Here is a 24,974-nt window from a genome sequence, read left to right as displayed (position 1 = left end):
AGCATACTAGCAAACCTACAGAAATTTCTCTCTTCGTTTCCCCAGTGGTGATTTTAATACTTTCTCTCTGCAAAAGATTTAACTGAATCTGCTTTTCCCTTCCTACAACTGCTTCTCAGAGAGCAGTTGTTAAGAGCATAATGAATATTTTTTCCTTTCAGGGACTTCTGAAGACGCGGATTCAGCACCGGTTGAGGTATATCCTTGAGGTGGTACGACCTGTTCCAACAGTTGTCCTGGATATCCTGCACATCCTTACCCGCATAGCAAGACACTCCTCCGAAGCATGCACCCAGGTAAATCTGCCATTGGACAGGAGGAATGCTAGGAAAAGATTTGAAAAAGGGAAGAAGGAAGCAGATAAAGTTATGTCAAGGAGATAAGACAAACTTGGGTGTTCTGTATGTATGGCTACTGGAATTGCATGCATTCAGTTATTTGTGGTGCCTGCTATTTTTCTGCAGCTGCTTGACTGTCCTCGGTTGATTGACACCATTGTCAAGGAATTTCTCCCTACTCGATGGGATCCTCATGTGGCCGAACCAGGATGTTTACTCACCAGTCTCCACGGAGTTGCTTGTGCTGCTGCTATGAAGTTCATCAGAGTATTGGCATCTGGAGGCAGAAACGCAACAGCCAGGCTGGTAAGTGATTATCAGAAGAGCTTTTCTGATATCAAATACCATTGTTTTCTGTGCTTTGCTTCCTCACTAATGGATAATTGACTGGGGGTGACTGAGCTGAAGAACATGATTCAGACCTGACTGATACGTGTGAAACAGAGTTATGGGGTCAGGGTTCCTGTTTCAGTCTCACTCTGAGGCAAAAGGAAGCAATAGGGCCACTTAAATGAATAAGAGATTGAAGTATCTGACATACAGCTTTCAATCTTTCCCTGTAATTGTTTAAGCTTGGCAATAGAAAGCTGGTGATGATGTGTGTTTTGTCGAGGGAGTAAAGAAAACAGCAAAACTTATCCTTTCAGTGGATATACTGATGAGAAGCAGTGAGCACAAGTTGAAATACAAGACAGCTAAAACTAGAAATTTACTTCTAAAGTGAAAGTGGTCAGACTCTCAAAAAGGTTGCCCAAGGAGGCGCAGACTTTCCATGTGAGACGAAAATCGAAACCTACTGGACCCAGCTCTGAGCAACCTGCTTTAAACAGAGAGGACTGCAGTTACCAGAGGTCCTTTCTGACCAACAACTTCTCTGTGACTCTATGAGCCTAATGAATAGGCTTGCTGATGGTTCAAGCACAATGTAGCTCTTAACCACAGACTCTGCGAGATTACCCTTGTAGATATCTTCTTCCATTTACAGGGAAACCTCAGAAACCTCTTGGAAGACAGAGTATGAGCTGAAATAAAGTAGCCAAAATAATCCTTGTGAAGAGGATGCGTGTATGTGTTTTGAAGGAATTGTTGACAATATTACAATGTGTCTTCTGTTGTATAGCAGTAGGGAAGCTATTTCAGTCTTTTCTTTCCTCTTTTTTTTTTTTGAGGGTGGAGGGAGGTGTATGTAGTGCAGCTATGCAAAATCATGTAGCACAGCTCGGTGATACTGGCCAGCAGCAGATGTTTAGAGCACACATCAGCATGTATTGCTCTGTTTCTCCTGTGGCTCCAGTGATAGGCAGCTTTCTATGCCAGAGGTCTTATTTGTATCGTCATGTTTTACAGCCCTGGTTGAACTTTCCTGCCACGAATTTGCCATCACAGCTCAGGTTATTTGTCAGTACTTCCAGCCCCTCTTATCTACTTCTGGACAGGTTTTCCATTTCAGAGATAATTGTGTTCACTCATATAGGGTGTCGCACTGGTGCTATAAATACACAACATCAACTCAGAGCAGCACCCATTACAGTGCAGTGTGCACCTTTAAGGGGTTTTGGTTCGGTATTTTTAATAACTTCAAATAAATTGCTATCCAGGAATTCGCCAGCATCAGCAAGGGAATACTAAGTTGTGCTATAGAATACATAGAATAATGTGCTAATAATAGATAGTAGGATATTTAAAGTTGTAAGTGGTGGTAGGAACATAACAGAAAATCTCTAAATTTCATTCTCTTTCAGACTTTGTATAGTCCAGGTATTCCAAGCATGCAAACATTGTTTACAAGGTTCCTACCTCTCAGACTTTGGTTCTGTTTTACTCTCATATGACTTGTTGCAGGCACTTGAACATGGGAATGGAACATTAAAAAAAAAAAAATAGTGTAGGAATTTTACCTAAAAACAAAATTCTTCCATCTTCCTCCTCAGGAAGTAAATTTAACTTTGCCCTCTGTTCTGTAGGAGGGATGTCAGAATTCATAGTTTGATTCATCAGCTCCTTTGCTTCTTGTGGGTGTGAAGTGATTTCCCTACGAGATGTCTCTAAAGCATTTGAATTTCAAATGATCTATAATGTGTCCTTGTGTTGTGAGAAAGACATTGTTGGTGCATTTGTTTAGACAGAGCGCACATAAGCTTTTGTATGTGTGGGAGAGGGAAGGAGAAGCTCTTTTCTATGGTTAAGCAAAAATATCCAGTTGTTGGGGAGGATAAAAATTATTTCTAGAGAACTGCAAATGAGTCATGTCAGGCTTAATTCAATACTAAAATAACCTCAGAACATTTTCAAGGCGCTAAAATTCTATAATTTTTTGAAAACTAATAGGCAGGAGGTACCCTTTTTATAAAACAAACACAGAATTACAGAAGGATTCAGGTTGTATGACCTCTGAAAGCCATTTAATGTAACCTCTTAAGAAGAATGTAAGTATCCATTCAGTGATTTCTGCATACAGTGTTCTTGATAAGATAAATCTCAGCATAATCTTTACTACTAGATTTCTACTTATAACTAGTTAAGGAAAAGTAATTATTGTTTAAAAGTCAATTAAATGCTGTGTAGAGCACCTAAAACAAGAGTGGGGGGGGCCAGACAGACCTGTGATTTAGGAGTACTTGATCTGTGTGTGGAACGGATTAGATAACGCTCAGGCATCTCTTCCAAGGAATACTTCCATCTAAATTGCAGTTAATGATTTATTGACCCTTTGTAGTACGCTCCCTAAAATTACACAAGATGAAGACAGGTTAGAACAGTGCAAGGGGAGTTTAGAATAAACTGCAGTAAAATCTACAGGTTTTTTGGTATGTCAGACTAATGAGTGTTGTGATGCATGTGAGTGAGGTCTCTTATTCCTTTGTCATGTTTTGGTCTTTGTTTACTTGTTTTCATTTGTTTTACAGCTTAACAAGTTTGAAATGAAGAGCCGGTTAATTCGATTTACGGCTGAAGATCCGCAGGATCTGCTTCTGCCAAGGGAAGAGGCCATCAGGCTGAGCACTGAAGCCTTCCGGTTGTGGGCGGTGGCTGCTGGTTACGGTCAGGCCTGTGATCTCTACCGGTACAGTCCAAAGCTGGAGAAGTGGGAATGGTGGGGGTGGAGGGCACAACAGAGGCATCATGTTCCAGAGGGGTGAATTTGGGTTCTCTAGAATCAGTTGCTATTCCCTTCAGGGAGTCTTACCTCCCTTCCTCTGGCCTCCTGCAGTAAAACTCAGTTTCTGAAGGTGTTAGTGTTGAGTTCTTTTCTTTTTCTGGCTCTCCCTTATTTCTTGTGTCTAATCACTTATAATTTCTTGTTTCTTCTCTGTCCTATGGGAGAAACCTAAACTTTTTAGTACTACATCTTTTTTCCCCTCGAAGGCTTTTGAATTATCTGTGCTTGTGTGACCTCAAGACACGCTGAGTGCAGTACACCTAGGATTGAATCTGATGCGCTAAAGGCAATCTGGGCAGCAGTCCCCTGCATACATGACAAATGAGGCAGACTAATGCAGACAAACTCTGCATCAACTCTCAGTTCAGTACAAAATTCAAGTTCTTGTAGTTGACCTTCAAGGTCTGCTCTGGAATAAGTCTGACCTTCCTCAGGCATCGTGTCTTCTTTGTATAATTACACTGACTTGAAAGCATGAGGATACCTGTGGAGTTGCCCTGAAGAGGAGTGGAAGAGAGGCCAGTAGTAATTGTTGGAAAGGTGGTTCTCTTTGCAACAGCATTTTGAGCACAATAGTGTGTTGGTTAATAGAGTAAAATGCAGTATATCATTTTTTAACACTGTAAACAATACTGAGGAAAGAGAAGCAGCAGAAGATTGCTTAAATTTGCATTATTATAACTATGTATATTCTGAGCATTTGAGAACTAGAGGAAAAAAAAGAAGAAAATAAATACTTGGCGTTTTTTTCAAGAGTTGGTTGGAATGTTTGGAGGCGGGGTAGATTCCATTCAGTTGAGTTGGGAATGACAGAATTCTTTAGTTTTTCCATGTCTGTTGATTTTTTTTTTTTAATTTTATTTTGGAGGTGTTGATGTTTCTCATCTCATCTTAGCAGTGTGTAATGGGAAGGTGTTTAGAAAATAGAGCCAAGTCCTTCCAGTGGCAGCAGGGAAAGTTCAAAGAGCGATAGGTACAAATTGAAATAGAGGAAATTTCTCTTAAGTATAAGGAAAACAACTTCTACTGTGGAGATAGTCACACTGGAACAGATTTTTCAGAGACTGGACTCCACATCCTTGAAGATACTCAAAACCTAACTATGCATGTTCCTAGGCAAACTTGCTTTAGCTGACTAAGCTTGAGCAGGGAGTTGGACTACTTCCAAGCTCATGTATTTTGTATTTCAAACTATAGGGATCTCTATCCTGTGCTGGTAAGGATACTGCAGTCCCTGCCTGAGTTGCTCAGCGCAAGCCATGAGAAGAACCCCATATTTGAGTTATCTGTCCAGCGAGCTGCAGCAGTGGTTACTCTGCTGGTACATGTGACACAAACTGCAGGCTGCACGGCGGAGCTGCACTCCAAGCTGAGCAGGTAGGCCCTCTGTCACCCGTTCTGTGCATCTGAGCAGTTGTCTTACATTCTATTCCCTTCAGTTAGGAGACCTGGCTTTACCCTTCTCTATTCCTGCATTTCATATGGTGTACTGTCCCACATGTGAATCCCTGCGTGGTGGGATGTATTGCTTTTGACATGAGGACAGAAGGGGTAGATTGGAGGCTGGTAGATAGCTGTATGCCTGCTGGCCTGATGAGAGGGAGGGGTAAGAATCTGTGTTTAGCAAGGCATTCCTGCCAGAATGAACTAGAAAACTCCTTTGACTTTTCCTTCGGCAAAGAAGAAAATAACCTCTCTGAGGTCTGGAGGAAAGAAACTCTGTGGAGAATAAGGTGGAACAGGGTTAAGAAAAGTGGGCTGTGGGTTTGTTGGTTTTCTTAGATGTCAAAGCAGTGGAAGTTGCTGAAAACACAAGTAGGTTTTTTGGTGGGGGAAAAAAACAAACTCTGGACTTATTTAGTCAAAGCTCGATACTGGGGTAACGTATTCAGTAAAACCAAAGCTTAGCTAAGGACAGAATAATGCAGGTGAAGAAACTTCAGCTTTCATGCGTGGTTTCTCATTTGACCTTTCTGTCTGAAGTGATTTGTTCTAGTCTGTGGGAATGTGTGAAGTTGTTTTTCCCCTAGTGGCTGTCATTAGTCATCCATCTTCCGTACTACACGTAACTGGAAATCTTGCTATTAAAATGATATTTTAGAGAGAATAATTTTTGAGGCATTCTCACTATCCTGTGTCATTCTTCTGCCATGTTTCAGTGATAGCTCAGAAGACAGTGAACAGATTCCACCTCCGCCAGTAACATGGAATCAAGTGTCAGGCCTACTGCCCTTTCTTGAGACCGGTCTGAAAAAGTTCCTGCAGGTGATATCTCAAACAGAAACTTGGCAAATTCTTCAGCCTCTGACCACAACTTACATGATCTACCTGGGAGTTTATTACAGAGCTTGCGGTCAACAGGTAAGGCCAGAAAAACATAGATTGTCTTTTCGTGTCACCAATATCAGCTTCTGCATTACCACTGAAAACCTGGAAAAAAGAAAGGAAGGCTTTGAAGAACACAGATGAGGACTAGATGTTGTTTGCCATGCCTCTTACCAAGGCTGAGTGCCAATCCTTGACACTGGCAATGCCAAATATCACTGTCTTCATTTCTTCCTTTGGTCTCAGAGTCTCAGTCAAGGAGTGTGGTAGTGCAATGACTCATTTGATTTACTGCAGAGATACCCAGCATGCAGTAAATATGACCTAATTCAGCTTGGCAGTCCTTCCTCCTTGTGGGCTAAATTAAGTTGCACATTTTTGCATTTGTTGTGGTCTGAAATCCTACATGTGGGCAGTTATTGCAATAACCTTGTAGGAAGATTGAGCACCGAAGGTCATACCATATGAACTTCCAACAGGAGGCAATAAAGGTGAATTTATTTACTGCCCCACTAACATTGGAAGTCAAATTCTGTAGCCCAATTGCTGTTGCAGTATGTAACCATCTTTTTAACTGAGTTTTCTGAAGGTGGCATATCAATGTAATGCTGTTGAAAAAACGGTGTCTTATACTTTAGCTACTTTGAAGATTCACGTTCTAAAGATAAGTGCAGGTTTCCTCTTTACTGCCCAACTGATGTGCCCTAGTTCTGACTTGGGAGAGTTATCTTCAAGATGTAGGGATAATTTAATTCCTATATTTATTCAGACCTCTTTAACCCCTCTGAAATTTCCCTGAAACAAATGAATTTGTTTGCCTTGGCTAGGGTGGAAACTGCTCATATCTTTCAAAGGTATCTTCAATTCCCCAAAGGTAGTTAGCACCTTTGACCTACTGTTATTAGGTCCTGATCTTTAGAGAACCAGGAAGACCTTTTAAAGAGATTAGTATTCCTTTTTAACGTCTATAGATATTCCAGAAGAGCGGCTGACTGAATAATTTCTTAGGTCCTTGAACTGTGCCATACACAGTTTTGTTTCCACTTTAAAAAAAAAAAAGAAAAAAAAAGCAATTATCAGTCTGTGGTTAGACAGTCTGATTTAAAGATAAAATAAAAGTTACACATAGCATATTTGAATGGATAACAGGAAAAAAAGTAAAATTAAAAAAAAAATTAATTAATCAACCCGTATGGTAACTAGACTACTGAATACAGGGACCTCCATGGGATAGTTTCGTTAGACTACTAAGGATGACATTTGGATTTTGCTGACTGATTTCTGGAGACAGCTTTCACCTGGGGGAAAATCAGATCTTTGTTATGGCAATGAGTATTTCTCTAACAAAGGCAAAGTATAGTTTAAAAAAAAAAAATGCCAGCCTGTTTGTTCAATCTGGAATATTGCTTACTAGGGTCAGAAGAATTCGGATGGTTCTCTAAAAACCACAGATCCTCCTCTGTGCAGTGTTCATCCACAGCCTTGTCTTGATGGGTAGGTCAATTGCACTCTGTACAGCTGAATATTATTATTTTTATTTTTTTTCCTGACACCCTCATGATGCCGGTCTGCTTTCTCAAGGTAGTGCTGATCACCTTTGTGTTTTCTTAAAGTTAAATGAGAAGATCCACATATAGGTGGTATGTTAAGAAGTGGGGGTGTCAACCACATAGAGCAAGTTTACATTTAGGGAATCTTGCTCCCAAAGATCCCATACCTTACTTCCAGCCAAATAAGAATTGTCTCTGATGTATTCTAATACTTGAGTATGAGGACACCTTGAGGTGCCAGCTCTCAGCTTCCATACTCTAATCTATAGCAGTACTGATACGTAGATGATGCGGTGTGTCAAAACGGCATCGAAAGAGAAAATAACTAAATCAGCATGTGTTTTTGCATTCCCCTGTTTTCCCATGTTTTATGCAGCCATCGGTCAATCCAATTGACTGCTTAGAGGAATTGGAACGTTTGACATCTGAGGTGCTGCAGCCCCTTCTCAGCCAGCCAGCCATGCACAGCATGTGGGATTTGCTCAGGTAAAATTATTTCATTGCTTCATTTCTATACTGCACTGGGTGGTCAGGAAGGCACAAAACACAGTGGTTCCAGGGGCTGGGAATCCACTCACAGCAAAGAAATTCTCTGATGTTGGCCTAGAATACATCAAAAAGCACAGTTATGCTTTAGATGATTTTCTCCCTTCCCATTTATTTACCCTTTACATGTATACCTCGTATATGTGATACTGAAAGCTGGGTGAATTATGGTGCAGTAAGGCTCTGTCTACGCCCCTTCTTTCTCCTTTCTTCCCTCATAACACAAGGCATCTGCTGCAGAGGTACTCCAGTTCCTTCTTGCCTACTGATGGTGCTGCAAAGCCTGCCTCTCTACCCTTCTGTGTAGCTGTGTTTTATATCAATTTCAAAAAGATTTTAGTCGCTCTTGGCTTTGATTATTCTTTAGTTTCCTGGGTTTAAAAACAAGAACAAAGCAACGTCAATTTGAGTCCCTCTAACATCAGTGGGAGTGCATGTACCATTCACATGCTGTGTATGAACTACTTTCATAAAATAACCTAAGTTCCTGCAGAGCTCCACAAAGGCCTTGAAAGCCCCTGCAGGAGAGTGAAAGGCTGGATACCAAATTGTCCCTGCAGACATTTGGTTAACATAAATTTGATCTCAGGCTCTGGGCAGTTCAACGCTGTAGATGTTCCCTCTTTCTCCTGTAGAGGGAGCCTCACTGCCACCCTGCAATCAGTCCTCCAGAGCGGGGTAAACTGAAAAGTTTAACTTGTAGTAAGGGAAACATCCAGTTTCTTCTAAGAATGTCTGATGTAAGGGACACTTGAAATTTTTGGTTTTAAGTGCTATTTGAATGGTCGCCAATGTGGCCCATGTTCTTTCATGACTGAGAAGTGAGTTCTGAAGCTCCTAACACCAAAATTTCTGATCACGAGGAAGCATTTTCACAATGGCAGTTTTAGATATAAGCTGGCTTTTTGGCTTTGCCAGTCTGATTATTTTTGAAATGTCCAAAGTATGTGGGCAGCTTTATTACCCTGGATTACATATGCATGTGGCGAAATTTGTATTTTCTTTAGTCAAGATCCAACGCTTTGAAATGTTTGACATCAGAGATGCATCGCTGCATCAGTATTTCTGCACATCATGAACAATTTAGCTGAAGACTAGAATCTGTGACAGCTCACTGGCATGAACTTCTGTGTGACTGTGCTTACCTGACCAACTGTTGATACTGTTTTGTTTTTTTCCTTTCTCTTGTGCAATCATTGTGGTTTCCATTTTCCCATAATGTATGGCATGGTTTGAATAGTAACATTCCTACAGGATAAATTTTCAGTAATATGAATGTTTTTGACCTGATCTCTTTCATTCTGTGTTCACACAGGCCGTGTTCTGCTCTGTGCAACCCTCTGTCCTGTTCTCCAGCACCTGAATCTGTCTTCAGCATTGTATCTTTGAGTTGTACTGGAGGCAAACCTCCTCTGAGCCTACTTGGCTCCAAGTCTCCTTTTCCTTTCCTCACTGCCCTCCTGTTTCTCATCGATGGCATCACTCATATTCACAAAGGACTGATCTGCAAGGTGAGAATATACTTTTTCACTATGGGATCTATGTGAATGGTAGTATGCTTGGGAAGGAAATTAGTATTTGTATCGTCCCAGGCTTAAGAATGATGTTAGCAGGACTATTAAAATAGAACTTTTGTGTATTTTTTAATTTAAAAATATCAAAGTACTTTAAATAGAAATACCCCTATTTTCAGAACAGGTGAGTCTTTGAATTCCCATATTCAGTTGATGCTGGGAGGCTGGGATTATAGAGCAGGTGTCAAATCGTGACAAGGCTTAAAGAATGGAGTTATAAAGAATCTTGAGAGCAGTTAAAGAGCTGTTTGGCTGAAGAAAATAAAGCCTCAGACAAGGAATGAGGGATGGTTGAAGGCTATATAGCAAAGAAAAATGAGATCAAATTAAAAGAATGAGTGCTACAGTGGCTGAAAAGGTTTCTTCATTCTTCTGATGTTGAATGCAGGTGTGAGCACTGAGGCAAAAGGACAGATATTTATCAAGCTATTTCTGAAAATCTCTTGCGGCAGACAACAGGAATTCTTAAGGGGAAAGCAGAGGATGGTAGACTTCAGAGAGGACTGTTTTACTTTTCTCCAAGCATAGACTGTGTTAGTAACATTTGTCTCCATTTCTGCTTCCTTTATAGTACAGCTCTGTGCTGAGCTTTGAAGGCCTGAAGGATTATCTGCATCAAAGCTGGCAGACTGTTCACCCCTCTGTAACTCCTGCGTCTGTGTGGATACTGCGCCATGAGTATCATCTGCAGTACTTCGCTTTAGTATTGGCTAGGAAAATGGTATCCTTGTTGGTTCTTTCATTTCTTTCACCCCAGGAGTTGACTTCACTTCAGTTTATCTAACTTTGGCAGCTGGTCTTTGCATCTGTGTTCTTCCACATAGCTGACCTAGGTTTGGTCTTCTGCTGTCTTGACTGTTCTGCCCCATTAGCAAATAATATATTTACAGTTACTGATGTGGAGATTTAGATCCAAAATACTTTAGATGGCAAAATTATATTTTTGCCTGTCTTTGGGCTAGAGTGAGAACAACTTTTCTAGCAACACTACTGAAAGCTACGTCTTGCTGTCTAGGGCAATCAAGGGAAGCAGAAAGATGTCCATATGAATACTGACAGTTCTTGCAGTCTTCCTCAGCCTCTCACTCTCCAGTGAGATCTCTCCCTCAGCTCCCTCCCTGCACAATCCTTGCTGATGGTCTTGTTGACAAACAGTGCAGTGGTTTTATCTGTTGTTTCTTTCCCATGCAGGCAGGCACTTGTCCGGATTACAACCGTCATGCCTCGCTCCATCACTGCGTTGCCATGGCATTGCTGAGCCGTCTGTTGCCAGGGAGCGAGCATCTGGCTTATGAGGTCCTGCTGGATCTTGCCTTTAATCCAGAGTTTCTTCCGTAAGCTTTGCTTTTTTTTTTTTTTTTTCCTTTAGTCTGGTACGTGGGAAGACTTGGAAAAGATGAAAAAGCAGATGTTGGCAATGGAACTTTGTCATATTTTTTGACCTTCAGTAGGGCTTGTATTCAAATTTTAGACGCTCATTGGCATATTCTCAAGCCATGGAGCATTCTTGTCAGACCGGCAATGTGGTTGCAAATTTATCGTGGTTGTATCCATGTTGAGAAATATGACCAGTTTCTTTTGATCCCCTCAGTGGCAAGAGTCCAGTGATTCCTGGTAGAACTGATTTTCACTAAGGTCCAGCATCTACTGCACTGATGGTAGTGAATCTAGGAAACACAAGGGAACCTGACCTATTCTGGAAAGCTTACTAAACCTTCCTTTAACCCTTACTGTACAAGTTCTCACGCAATGTTTTTGCTGATTTGATTATGATGTTTTCTGCCTTGTACCAGAAATAATCTGGAGCACCTCAAACGTGATGCTTCCTGGCCAAAATGGTAGCAGTTTATTTTGTTCCTCACAATCACTTTAAAACTTGCCATGGTGCAGCCCTGTAGGAGATTGGACCAGTGTGCTGCAAAGAAATACCACACGTCTCCAGCAAATTGTCCTTTAAAAAGGAAAGCTTCCCCCACACCCACCCCCTTGCAAATACCTGCTGTGTGCCATTTTGCAAGAATTTGGCAAGTAATCTGAGACAATGATAAATGTCTGATCTGAGATTGTGGCACATGAGTTTGACAGCCCCTCTGCCTTAATTTATGTTTACCGATCTGTATGACTCCCTTGACTGTGCAAAGCTACAATTGTGAGAGCTGTCCTAATGACTCAAGTTGGCCTTACATGCTATACAGTATTTCACTTCAGCACCCTGACAACTGTGCTGTTAAGTAGGTTGTCTCCCTGTACAGGGAATTGCTGCCTCCACACCAGACCACTGGCTTTGTATGGAAGTTCTTCATTTAGTGCATTTGTGTTGCTAACTCCAAGTGTAGTTTGTGAATTTCCTGTAGATATCAAGATAGTTGATGCTTAATAGACACTCAGTATTATTATAACTGAATGCTGCAGAAAGCGTTGCAACTGCTGTGAACACTACTCTTTCTGATCCAGGGAGATCATAGAGTTGAATTTTTGTCTTGTTTTTTTTGTTGTTGGTGGTGTTTGTTTGGTGTGTGTGTGTGTGTGTGCGTGTGTGTGTGTTTGGCGTTTTCTTGACTGATATTTGCTTTTATCTTAAAGCGAAGGGAAAACTGGAGGGCCAGAAGCAGCTGACTTTTCCGATATCTTGCATCTGGGTACCAGTGCCAAACTGTCACAGCCTGGCTCTGCAGCAGCATCTTCTTCAAAGCCTACTCGTGGTGCCCTGCTGAGAGAATCATACCAGAATCTGCCTGCCATCCGCTCCTGCTACCTCTCTCATTTTCTTCACTTGCAGCCTGCCCTTGTGCGTTCCCAAGCATCCTACCAAGGACAGAATTACCTCATCCAATCGATGCTGCTTCCTGAAGTCAGAGGGCCTATCCTGCCTTCAGACTGGCCATTCTTTCCACTTATCAGCCTCTACAACAAAGTGTCGAATGCAGAGATACGCGGGGCTGTGCTGAACTCTCTCCCACTTGATTTAGTCAACACTGTGACCTGGAACCTTCAGTGGGTCTTGTTGCTGGAAACCTGGCGCCCTAAAAGCCTTCAGAGCATTCCTACTGCTGCCAAACTTGCACGACTTATGTGTATCTTCCTCACAGGTGGTGACCTCTTTCTAGAAGCACCAATCCACTGTTACACAGCTGCACTTCTTTCTGTGTATTGCCAGCCCAAGGCTTTGGACTCCCTGAACTTGGATGCTCCGCTCCCTGGTTTGGCATCCTTCCATGATCTCTATATAAGCCTGCTGGAGCAGTTTGAAGGTGTCTCCTTTGGAGATCCACTCTTTGGAGTCTTCGTTCTTCTACCTCTGCAGAAGTGTTTCAGTGTTCATCTGCGTCTTTCTCTTTTTGGGGAGCACACAAGTATCCTACGGGCACTGGGAGTGCCACTCCAGCAGGTAATCACATTTTATGGTGGTTGCCTGCACATTTCTGAGATACTGGGCTCTTGCCTGTGTTTCTCCAACCCTGTTTGGTCATCCTTCCAGCACTACTACTGCTTTATCCCTCAGTGTTCAGTTAAATAATCATTCTTCCTTCACATACTAGTTCTCATTGTTCTTGAAGAAAATCCAGTGCATGGAATGTAAAATGAAGTAGGAATGAAGAGCAATGTTGTTTTGGTTTGGTTTGGTTTTTTTGATGGAGGAATATTACAGCAGTGTATACTGTTGGCTTTTTTTTTTTATGGGAGGAGGGACTTGGAGAGGGAAACAATGTGATTGTTCTCCAGACTTTCAGTGTCCAGCCCCTGTAGATTGCCCTTGTTACAGAATCCTTTCCAGAAAGCTGCTGAACTTAGTTTTGAGAGCTGATAATATGTATAATGTGGAATGTGGAAGCTGTGAGATTGTTCAGTCTTCAGTGGACACTGTCCCATGTCCTGCTTGGTCAAGTAGCTGAGAAGCTCCTAATTTATGGCTTCTGTGGATGAAGGGCTTGTCTGCATCTCATGCTCTTCTTGCATGAGTTACCTTTCCCTTAACTCTTTTCTCAGCCTGGTGAGAGTCTTCTCCTGTGCGATGCATGGACAAACACACATTTTTCCTCTAAGACCACGTTTACACAGTTGGTTGTACTGGAGCGTTCTTGACTGAGTCACTGAGAAAGTTTTATCTGTGAAGTGCAGGAGTGCATTTCTTTTGAATGAGCAGAGCAAAAAAAGATTTAATTCATCTGGCTTTGAGTTCTTTGTCATTTGCAAAATAATAGATAATAATAATAAAAATTCAAACTGTGAACCAGCAGTTTACATGCTTTGCCTCATGTGATTGCAATGCTTTTGTTCTGGTTGTAGTGGCCCTGCAGCCAGTTTTGCTATGTTATGGCCAGATGAGCGTTTTTTTCTTAAGCCAAGTAAGCCAAGATTCTCCGGCTTGATTCTTGTGATAAGCTCTCTGTACTCATGATAATTCCAGTAGCACTTCCCTATGTCTGTTCTAGTTTCACAAGTATCTGAGCAAAATCACTTTAGGAGGAGGCTGTTTTTTTTCCCTTTGTTTTCTCTGAAGGTATGTTTAACTTAGCCATAGCGGGCAGTAAAAATTTTAGTAATATTGCCTTTGTAGCCTAAGACTAAAGTTCAGCATAGGTGCTGTGTTGTCACTGAAGACTGTTGCTGAATTGAGTAGAATCAATGATTTTCTTTGGTCTTGCAAAGAAAACGCTTCAAAGTGAAGTACGTAATATTAGACCGAGAGAACTCGTGAAAATAGAGAAGAAGAAAATTTGGACTTCTGGAGAATGAAGAAGTGAACAAAAATAAGTTGTCATTAAAATCTTTTCTAATCTATTTTTCAAAGCTAGACAGTGAAATCAGAAAATGTTGGAAGCTTAATTTAACAGCAGCAATAGCTCTGGCACATATATCTGCTTTCCTTTTCTTGCTAAACGCATAGGCCGTTGTAAGTCTCTCTGATACATTAGCAGAAGATATAGTGCTGCTGAAAGCACTTTGTCTTCTCACTTTGAAACACCTTTTTCTACCTGTGCCAAAAAGCAAGTACCATCACTTGTCTGGTAAAACGCTTATCTGTACCGCTGAAGAGATCTTGCGGACACTTTGTCAAAGGCATGTCACATCAGTCAGCGTGGGCAGTAATGGTCCTGCTCCAAATGGGGATTGTGCCACTGAAATGTGTTGTGTTAGATGGCAGCACATGCCGTAACAGCTGGGGAAGTCCTCACTACTTAGCTTCTGCTACAAAAGATAATGTTGCCTTTTGGGTGGGTTTCTTGCAGTTTCCTGTGCCTCTCGAGCGGTACACTTCCCCTCCTGAGGATAACTTGAACCTCCTGCGACATTACTTCCGAACATTGGTCACTGGCGCACTGCGCAACACCTGGTGCCCTGTTCTTTATGTGGTGGCTGTGGCTCATGTGAACAGCTTTATTTTCTCCCAAGACAGCACAACTCAGGTAGGTAAGGAATGTCAGTGCTTTAGGGCTGGGAGCTTTGGGTTTGTACCTGGTATTCCTCAGCTTCCGTTGCAGTTTGTTGATGAATCACCCGCCCTGGACTTGAAAACAAAGATTTTAAGTATGTGTAGAGTACTGTGCAGTTGTCTGAGATCTGAAGATTGGAGTCCACACAGGGGACAGTAGACAGCCACTGTTGTTTGTTATACCCTAAGAAGATTGCACTAATCATAGCCAATCCTACAGAAACAGAATCTAATTTAGCAACTGTGGGTGACTGTACAAAAGGAAAGATTGAAGCATGGGTAATGAAGGAGCTGACCAGGCAGAGAGTGCTTGTAATAGATTTAGCCTCTGCCAGGGGCAATCTAAAGGTGTGGAGTGCTTTTTCCTTTTACCTTCTTTGAATAACTCACTAAGTTAACCAAGAAGAAGCCCTACTGTCGCCTCAGGGTCTCCAGCACTGGTTCCTTGTGCTAACTCTTTCCTCCTCTGATCTACAATTCTACCTGATTGTTGAGATGTCAACTGGATTTCAGGTCAAGGGAAGGAGGAAAGGGAGGACCCAAGTGGTTGCCACCTCAAGGCTTTCTTGATGGAACAAGCTGCTCTTTGAACCATCATCTTAATAAGTATAGCATTGTTCTAGAGTGCTGCATGGCCTGTGGGCAGAGATGGCATTGTGCCATATTAATTGAAGTATGTACTTTGTTCTTAGGAGGCTGATGCTGCTCGGAAAAGCATGCTGCGAAAGACTTGGCTCTTGGTGGATGAGGTAAGGTCTGTTGGGATCAATGTGCACCACTGAGGCTTGAGTTTTTCAGGCATGATACTCTTACAGATTTGCATTTTGAGTTTTGAAGTTTTTGTTTATCTACGTTGCTAACTTGAGAATGAGATTAGCTGTAGGTTTTTAACATGCAGTAGCTACCAGTAGTGTTATCTAGTTCTGGTTACAATTAAACTCAACACAGTGAGCCCGCTGGAACATAGATGAATGATTCTATGAATCTTCTGTACTCTGTTTCCATGCTTCTTGCCTGAGCAGCGTTCTTTCTGCATAGTGATAGGTCCTAGAGGGCTGTTTCTAGTACAGCTGTGAACAGGCAGCCAGCATGGACCTCCCTTAACATTTAGTTGGATGCTTCCCCCACAAAGGAACAGAACAGATATAAAGTTTCTACTTTTCACCTTTCCATCCTGCCTTATCATACCAGATCTTGCCAGAGTTTATCATTTGTGTGACAGACCTGTGTAATTTTGCCATTTATGTTTAGTGCCCAGCGTTCAGTCCATCATTGCAAGTTCCCACTCAAAACCCCATCTGGGCTTCTAGCAAGGGATCGTTGAGAGGGACTGTTGAGGAGACAGTGGAGTTTGGTTCAGAGGAGGAAGACTCATGCAAATCAAAAGACTTTCTTGGATGAAACTGACTTTTAATAGCTCTTCTGTTGAAGATGTTGCAATTAAATATGTTGGACATAGTAAAGTTATATTGTCTGTCAAGTTTACTGTGTTGTGTCAGAAATAGGAGAAAAGATTAAATTTGTACTTTTAAGACATGCCTAATGGCTGCTGTTTCTTTCTTCAGACCTTGAAAAAGCATCTTCTCTACTACAGACTGCTGAATGCAGAGAGCCCTTTGGGATTTGACCTTTATGAGCAACTCCCTCCCATACGACTGAAGTACCTGCAGATGGTGATACAGAAAGAAAATAAAGAGAATGCACCAGTGCTACTCTCATAGCCAAACACCCGTAGAAGAGGAGGGCTAAGAGAAAGAACAGAGGAAAATTATGCTTCACTGATGAAACTGTGCGCATTTCAGTTTGTTACTGTGTCTTTCTTTGACACTCTTGTTATCTCTGCAAAGTGGAGCACTGATAGAATGCTCTCGGCCTTGCTGCGCAGCACAAATCTTCCCGAGATATGGCAATATGTGTATGTATGTGGTCTCTTTATTATGAATGCTAGAGCATTTTCCTGAATTCTCTTTCAGATTGTGCTGCTTCATCCTGGAGGAGGTGAGAATGTGTCTAAGAGGCACTGGACTGATGAATAAACAAAAATGACTGAAAAAAAAAAAAAGTTTCTTTCATTCTGGCAGGGGATTGTGAATTCTCATGAGTATGTCTGTCTTCCCCAGATCTTTATCTTTCCTTTTTGTGTCCTGGATTTTGAATGGTTCCTTTCCCCCACAGCTCCCTGCAAATTGAATGACAACACAGAAAGGAAGAAACTGATCCTTTGAGGGTTTTTTTCTTAAATATAGTTTCTCCAGGATCTTTCTTGAGGGTTGTATTCTGTGCAAGTTATCAGTCACAGATTTATTGTGTCATACCTCTAACAAGTAACAGATCCTGATGCAGTGGTATAAACACACTGGACGTTCTACCTTGGTTGTCTTTTGGATAGCCCCTAAACTGCTTTCTTTTCTCCCTTATTTAGTTGCACATATAACAAGATCAGAAATCATTTTTTGTGTAGGCAGAGTACTTAGTATTCATCACTCCCCATTAGAGGAAAAAAAAATCTGCTTGTTTAACTAAAAAGTGCATTGTTTACCTTCTAAGAAAAGGGGAATGCAATTTAAATTCTGAAGCAGAGTTCCTAAGTTTAGATCTAATTTAAAAAAAAAAAAGAAAGTTTATTTGCAGTTCTACATTCAATCTCTGTATTGCAGCCTCAAACACGAGGGCTGCAAGTGTAGTGCCCTAAAAGGCTCATCATGTGTGCCAGGTCAAGCTCAGAATTTACTCTTTAAGTGTAATCTAAGTGAGGGGGATATTTCATTTATATCCAGTCATTCTTGTAGAACAGTCAGGCTGGCAGGCTTTTGTTTGAAGAACTTTTATGAACAAAACGAGTTATTTCTTTTCTATTATTATGAATAAATTCCTCTGAGAGGTGCATGGTGATGTCTAGCCTGAAGACTTAAGATTCTCTCTACTTATCAGACAATTTTCTAATTCTGCTGTTACCCTTTAGGTTGGAAGATAAGTTTCACCTTTTTTTGTCCCCTTAATTCAGATAGGACATGGGTGCAACTGATGTGTTATTTTAATTCTTTTTTTTTGTTATTTTTTTCTATTGCAGTTTTTGGTCTGCTGAAGTAAATAGCATGTAAGGTTATAAAAGCACCAAGTGATAAAACAGTGATTTTTATTGTTAAATTATTTTAAAAATATTTGATGTGATTAAAAGTTCAATTGAAGGTGTGCAAGTTCTTATTTTAGATAGTGAAAGTCCTAGCAGCCGTCTTTCAAGAGTAATGCACTACAAAATGTAAGGACTCCTAGATGCCCATTTAAGAACTGCCTTCAGCAAGGATTTTGTCTTTTGCTTTTCTGACCTCCAGTTTTAAAAACCTCTTCCAGTCCTTTGTGTGTTGCACAGTTGAGTTTTGAAATGTAGATGGGGTGTAAATAAACATTTTGGTAGCTCAGTAGTTTTTGTGGAACAATGAGAATGCTCTCCTCTTCATTTAAACCTGTTCAGAGTTTCATATCTCTGTTTGCAGTTTATCAATATACTGGGACTGCCACGTGCTGTGAGGTGTGGTGAGTCAGTAACAGTGCCAAATGTGTGTACATTGAGCAAGGTAGCGACTTGTCATGTGTCAATGGGAATGCGGAAAAAAGAACTTCACAGATACTATTTGGAGGTAATGGGAATAAATTTATTTTGTGAACTGAGGAGGAAAGGATCAAGTTTTGAAAAGTCCTCTCTTGTTCCCAGATGCTCCTAAAGCCATCAGCGCACACCCAAAAAATAATTCCATATTCTGACAGGGCTCTGCAGCAAGCATCAGAAATGGAAGGAAGAAAGGGATCCCAAACTGTTCTGTTGTCACACTTATTTGCAGAGCACTTTAAGCATGTTGTGTGTTAGCTGTAAGCTTTCAAAACTTTGGCAGTGACTAAGACACTACAGCAGCCCCAAGCTTGAAATTTCTAAGGTGCTTTTGGGAGCCTTCTTCCAGATTTCTGTGCAGAACACTAGAGGGCATTGCTTTCTCTAGTTTGTATACAAACTTTCCAACTTGGAGTGCAACTGGGTCTAAAACAGAATACCCTTATACTCAGTTTGAACTTTGCGTTTTTGAATATACTGTTGGAGAAAATGTGGAGTATTCAGTAAACTTTCTTGTGATGTGTTGCTAAGAATTATCTCTGGAAGAAACAGAGTTGATTTGTGTGACCCTTCCACAGTGTGAGTGGTTTGAATTCCCTGGGTTGGGGTCTGGGTTTGGTGGCGTGGCCTGCTTCTGCTGAGCTGAGGCAGCTCCCAGAGAAACAGGCAGCTCAGCAGCAGCTGTGCTCCGCGTGGGGGTAGGACAGAACCTTGTAGGAGAGAGCTAGGCAAGGAAGAAATCAAAAGCCCAGTGTAAGAAGCAATGCTTGGGATGTTTAAAACAGTAATCTACCCATGCTTAACGTAGTTGCATTCCACTGTATTTATTGACCGCTTCCATTTGACTGTTGAATGTAATAATCCATTTATTTACTAATGCTTTCTGTCTGGCTACTTAGTATCAGGCAAATCCTGAACACCTTTTACTGATGGAATCATGGAAAGTTGGAATAAGCTGAAGTTTTGGGTGTACAAATACACTATGGGTTAGACAGACACATCTCTTACAGTGTTAGGCACAGCAGAGCAGAAAGGCAGCTTTTGCTCTTGCAGTTCTACAGTGTTCTCCCTGCAGATCTCCACAACAAACTTGTGCTTCCAGCCCAGCCGAATTTAGTGGCAAAATATGTTTTCTTCTAGTTTTTGGAAGTTCATATATTCCCTCTTTTCACAGAGGTAGCCCTCTGATATCTCTTGTATAAATAACTTCATGGTAATTTACTGGCCTTTGCCCTAGTTTTCAAAAACTTTAAAAAATAAAAATAAAAAAAAAAATCTTTGACCAGAGGACCTCCTGTAAAGACATCCCCTGGGGTTCCCTGGATCTGAGTGGTCACTGTGGTGCACAGGCTGCTAATCAACGAAGGTCGTTTTAGACCGAGCAACACCTGCTCCACCTTCAGATCAAGTTCTTCATTTTCTGTTGAGGTACAATCAGCAGATACTGGCCATCACCTGGCTCTGGAGGCCACCTGTGAGCCCTGGTGACCTCCACACCCATGTGCAGCTCCCGGTGGAACAGCCAGTCCAGAACTGAGGGGGCTGAGTGGAACTTTCTGGAATGCCTTGAGTGGCGCCAGCTGCCCCAAGGGCAGCCCCCACACTGAGGGGAGGCAGCTGCGGCCGGGTAGGTAACCGGGGGCACCTCAGCCCTCTGTGAGCTGTAGAGGGATCAGCAGCAGAAGCAGGAGGAAAGCACTGCATTTCTTCCATTTTATCTGCTTTTGGATGTGTGGAGTGGCTGGTGGAACTGTGGACATTGTGAGCTAGGTGAGTAACATTGAACTGTGTGTTTTATGTGGTGGGGGTTGGGTTGGTGTGTGCCTGGTGGGCAAAGAGGAGGGCACCTGTGCCTTCTTGTTGGGATTCTGGAGAATTTTGTGCTGCTGAGGTGAAGGTTGTGTTTCTGGGCTATGCTGGATGTTCCCTCATGCTTCCCCAGTAAGAGAAGGAGGGTTACCTGAGCCCCCCAGCACGGTGCTTGCCCTGCCCTCAGTGAGGCCTTGCTTCAGGGTGCTTTGCAGGTCCCTGGGTACATGGAGGGAGCTCTAGCAGGCCTTGGGACCCTCTGGCAGGAGAAACCTTGTCCTAGCAACTAGGGGACCCAGCAAGATAGGGGAACGTGGAGGGTGGCTCAGCTTTTGGTTGCATTGCTCCTGGGCTTCTTGTACTAAGCTGAGGTTGTGGTTCCCTTGTTTCTCCTGTGTCCCTCTCTTCCTATACTCTTCTCTTGTGTCTCCCAGCTGTCTTTTACCAGGCTTTCTTTCCCTTCTGATCTTTATCTTTCTGTTCTTAATTTTCCTCATTCTTATTACTTGTAGCTCCTCTCATCTTTTCTCACTCTTTTGGCTGTCTGCAGAAGCACTTGGTAGCACAACAGTTTAACTGGGGAACAGAGGTGCTGCTACTGAGTTCCACGTGGAAGCTTGGTGGCTCCTTGCCTGAAGGTCTGAGCAGATGCCAATAAATGACACTCGTGATGTGCCCACTTGGAAGCCTTATGACAAAAAGGGCTGTAAATTTAAGATTTGGATTGACTACTGTGCAAGTGGTGTAAGCACTGCGCCATTTGGGTCTGTTCTGTCAGAGATGTGATGGCACTTTAGTAATTAATCTGTTGGGTTTGTCTGTTGAAAGGAAAACTGGAGCTTGTGTATTAGGTGACTTTTCTGTTATCGTTTCCACCACAGTAAGATTTTTACCTCACAAAATCAATTAGCATATCTCCAGAACAATGTTTTAGACTCTTGCAGTGCAGGTAGGCTTTTGTTAGCAGCTTCCCTCACTGTGTGCGTTCAGCATGTTTTTTGATCTCTTTGGAGTACCAGGGCATAGAATCATAGGATCCTTAGAGTTGAAAGGAACCTTTAAAGGTCATCTAGTCCAGCTTCCCTGCAGTGAACAGGCACGTGAAGAACTCTGAATTACCTCCAGGTGTATGTTGCTGGTAGTGAACTGTAGTTTCAGGCAGGGTTAATCTGTGTCGTGCTGTGAAGATTCTATGACAGCCATGCTAATGTGTGGTGCAGCAACTGTCAAGATAGTTGTTAGTATTCTTCACAGAAAATCAGCTTGCTGCTCCTGGCATCAATATTTCTTTCGTATGGATTATGAAAAGTAAATATAGAGTGATACAAAAGTTTCTCTGTTAAAGTATCATGCATCTCTTGTCTGACATGCACGTCAGCTCGCTCACAAAATTTTAGTTGTACTGCACGCCACAGATGGCAGCTCTATTTTGTTCCCCTTGGTTCTGTCTCCTCTAAGATTGATCAGGTTTGGATTGATGAAGTTATTTGGGCAGAAGCTGCCACTGCTCTCCCCCTGTCTGTCCACTGATAAAAGAAGTGGGAGGGGCGGGAATGTTAAGTAAAGTTTTTAGTGTGTTTCTATATTTTTTTCTTTTTTGGTACTGTTATACGTTATTTATGGAGGAAAGTGTGGGCTTGCTGACTGTTCTTCTTTGCCATGAGCTCTCATCAGCAAGTTTTACTTTTTATAGTCATCTCTGAAGCTCAGATTTCAATGGTGGATTATTATTTATTTTTGTTAAAGAAGAATTTACAAGCTGAAAGTAGGATGCAGAACCTGGATTTCTTTATTCAGCAGCACTTGTAGATAGCTACTCCTGTTCTTCACGAATCAAGTGGTTTCACTGTTAGTGTACGCTGGTGCCATAACAACCCAGCACTGTACTGTTAGAAAAGTTAGCAGATGCGTTCATGTGCATTTTGCAGAGCTCCTCTAGAGTTAGTGTGTAATTGTCAGTATTATCCTAGGGACAACAAACTGATTGCCTGCTCACTAGTCCCTTCTGCTACCAAGTAACTCTAGAGGCTAAGAAACAAGTCTTAATATTGTAACCTGCCTTTTCCTTTCAACCAGCAGTCTTTGCTTACTGGCTTCTGTAAATATTTATTTTGGTCTTTCTTATAGTTCACTGCAGATGGAAGAAAGAAGTAAGCCTGTAGCTAGCATGGAGTTCTTGGCCTCTGTTTAAACAGAAAATGCAATTTTATAGCCATATTAAACCCTTGCCAGGAACATGCAGTTTCTGATCCAAATTAGAGAAAAAATATGATGCACCCTAGAAAGACCAATAGGCTGAGGTTAGGGTAATCTCGCATGATGTAGGAGATCCCCGTCAGAGCACCCCCTACTGTTGGGCTGGCAGTTGTTCCGATGCAAAAGGTTTTCCCAGTTGGCTGATGTTTCCACTTTGTTCTCATGCTACATTGAACTTATATGTGATGGTGTCAAATTGCACCTAAAATCAAATTCTTACTTTATGGTTCATCCTTATCAAATATTTATGAAGAATGAATTAACATAGGAACAAGGTTCTTAGAGAATGATAAATGTTGTTATTGGTTTAGTTCAGTCTTTGTTTTTTAGGTAACCATATATTACTGCAGCAAACTGCACTAAATCAGTAGCTGGAAAATATTCCCTCTCTCCTTGCTGCATATTGTAAGCTAAACATCGCTGGTGCCTTTCTGACTCATCAGCTTTGCTACTGGTGTGAGAGGAACAGGAATGAGAATGAGGGAGTCCTGCTGGGGGGTGTGATCTCCTGGCTGCAGAGGGGAAAGACTTATCGGAAAGTTGCGTGCATAAAGAAGCAAGTCATGTGCGCTTTTCCTCTGTGTTCAACAAAGAAGCAAACTTCACAATAAGAAACTGCTTCAGTCTGGTAATGCCAAGGGATCGTGGGAGGTAAGTGCTCAAAGTAACCATAATTGAGTACTTCTTTGATAACAAGCTTTCCTCTTCATCTAACTGCAAAATGGTAGCATATTTCTCTTGGCAGACAGTTCTGGATGGAGAGCTCAATTCAAAGGCATCCTTTGCTGTTAATACCCAGAGGCACACCTTGGCCCAGGCATTCCTTTTTGTGTGTGTGCAGGCGTGCCCATGTTAAGACAGGGTTTCAAAGCTTAATTCTTCTGGTGACAGATGTGATTGTCCTCTTACACTTCTATTAAAGTAAAAATCCCTTGCTATTTTGCTACATCTGTATTTCACCCCTTCTGCAGATCAAGCTGTGTGCGCCTTCAGGATTTTATTGCTGCTGTATTCCTCTAAAAGATGATCTATCCACTACACTGGGAGGCTAACCATTCACTAAATAGCCTAGATGAAGCTTCTGTTATTTGCTTTTTCTGCTCTCCTATCCAATCCTATGGATTTCCATATTTGATGAACTCCAGGGTGTTTTGGGGTTCCCAGTAATGCTATTTGTAAAGAAGGTTTGAAATTAATGTATGCTTCTGAGGCATCCTGGGTGTTAGCTGGCGTTCCTGTGTGTTTCCCTTAATTCCTATCAAAAACCTTGTTCTGATGATTGAAAATTTACTTGTCAAGACCACCTGCTGACCATCTTTGTCTAGCTTTGTTATCTCAAGCAATATCAAGCTATCCTGGCCTTGTCCCTGTCTCCCTGAATACTGTTGTACACATTTACTCAGTGGCAAAGGCGTTAAGTGTTCTGCTCTCCTACATTTGTAATTTATCCGTTAGCACCCAAAATTTGGGAATCTTTATTTTATGACTGCTCTGATGTAGCATGGATTTAATGATAATGGAACCACACTGAAGTCCATAATAAATCTCTCACCTGTTGCACTATGTGCCTCCAAGTTCCTCAGAAACATTAATGTTCATAACCTCATTGTAGGGGCAGCAGGGAGTGTGCGCACATGGATTGCTTCACCTAATGCTGAGGTAGGGAGGACTCAGTCATGTATTACAGCACACAGAAGTACTATGTGGTATTTTAGCCTGGAGACCAGGGTGCTGTATTTAGACGAATCTGTAAGATTGATTGAGGTAGTTATCTAAATTGGATTGTTTCCAGACCAGTGGGATTAACAGCCCTCTCTTTGCAAAAAGTGTTATGAGATCTTTAATGATCACACAAGGTCAGGACCCCTGTTTTATGTCTCATCTGAAAGATCATGAACTTATAACTACTGATCTGTCACTGTCTTATCTAACTATCTGGTCTAGAGACTATTTTAGAAAAGATTTGTGTTGCTGAGAGCCTAAATGCCATCAAAGCTTTTAGTGCTTGCCATGTTCCTTGCCCGAGGATGTTTTTAACGGGTTTTATTCTGATGTATTTTTGATTCGTTTTTCCCTTTTCATGGCAGGCCAAAGTGAGGCTGCAAAGAATGTTTTCCTGTTTGTACCTGTCATTTACTGCTCCACACAGGACTGCTTACTGATCCAAGCCTGAAAATAACTGATTCCTGGGCTGTTCAGAAAGGTGTCTGCTTCCCAGTGCTTTTTCTGGGGCAGCTCATCTCTCTGTCTATATGGCCTCCTCTCTCAAAAGCCCCTCATTGCCTCTTACAGTAAAACTGTGTCCATAGCAAACTGCAAAATGCATGTGTAACACACCAGTCCTGCTTTAAGTGTTTCAGTAATAACTGTTTTGT

The 24,974-nt window shown here is 41.8% G+C and overlaps 1 protein-coding gene across 4 annotated transcripts in view; it reads left to right on the top strand.

Annotated features, from left to right (window-relative positions):
• The window catches only part of RPAP1 (RNA polymerase II associated protein 1), a 40,640-nt gene extending 22,279 nt beyond the window's left edge, over window positions 1-18,361 (top strand). For 2 of the 4 annotated variants that reach the window (XM_021401977.1, XM_021401976.1), the window contains exons 13-25: window positions 162-296; window positions 465-644; window positions 3,245-3,402; window positions 4,696-4,875; window positions 5,658-5,859; window positions 7,750-7,859; window positions 9,235-9,430; window positions 10,065-10,214; window positions 10,685-10,827; window positions 12,077-12,881; window positions 14,725-14,901; window positions 15,620-15,676; window positions 16,493-18,361. In XM_021401977.1, coding sequence (XP_021257652.1) covers window positions 162-296; window positions 465-644; window positions 3,245-3,402; window positions 4,696-4,875; window positions 5,658-5,859; window positions 7,750-7,859; window positions 9,235-9,430; window positions 10,065-10,214; window positions 10,685-10,827; window positions 12,077-12,881; window positions 14,725-14,901; window positions 15,620-15,676; window positions 16,493-16,648 — 2,649 coding nt within the window. In that variant the 3' untranslated portion in view covers window positions 16,649-18,361. Of the gene's footprint in view, window positions 1-161; window positions 297-464; window positions 645-3,244; window positions 3,403-4,695; window positions 4,876-5,657; window positions 5,860-7,749; window positions 7,860-9,234; window positions 9,431-10,064; window positions 10,215-10,684; window positions 10,828-12,076; window positions 12,882-14,724; window positions 14,906-15,619; window positions 15,677-16,492 lie in introns of those variants that run through there. The other 2 variants (XM_021401978.1, XM_021401979.1) reach the window with 2 other exon arrangements.

This window comes from Numida meleagris, chromosome 6 (genome assembly GCF_002078875.1).
Source record: "Numida meleagris isolate 19003 breed g44 Domestic line chromosome 6, NumMel1.0, whole genome shotgun sequence".
In the NCBI taxonomy this organism is placed as follows: domain Eukaryota; kingdom Metazoa; phylum Chordata; class Aves; order Galliformes; family Numididae; genus Numida; species Numida meleagris.
Note: the sequence above shows the minus strand (reverse complement) of the source record. Positions and strands in the feature narration are given on the sequence as shown.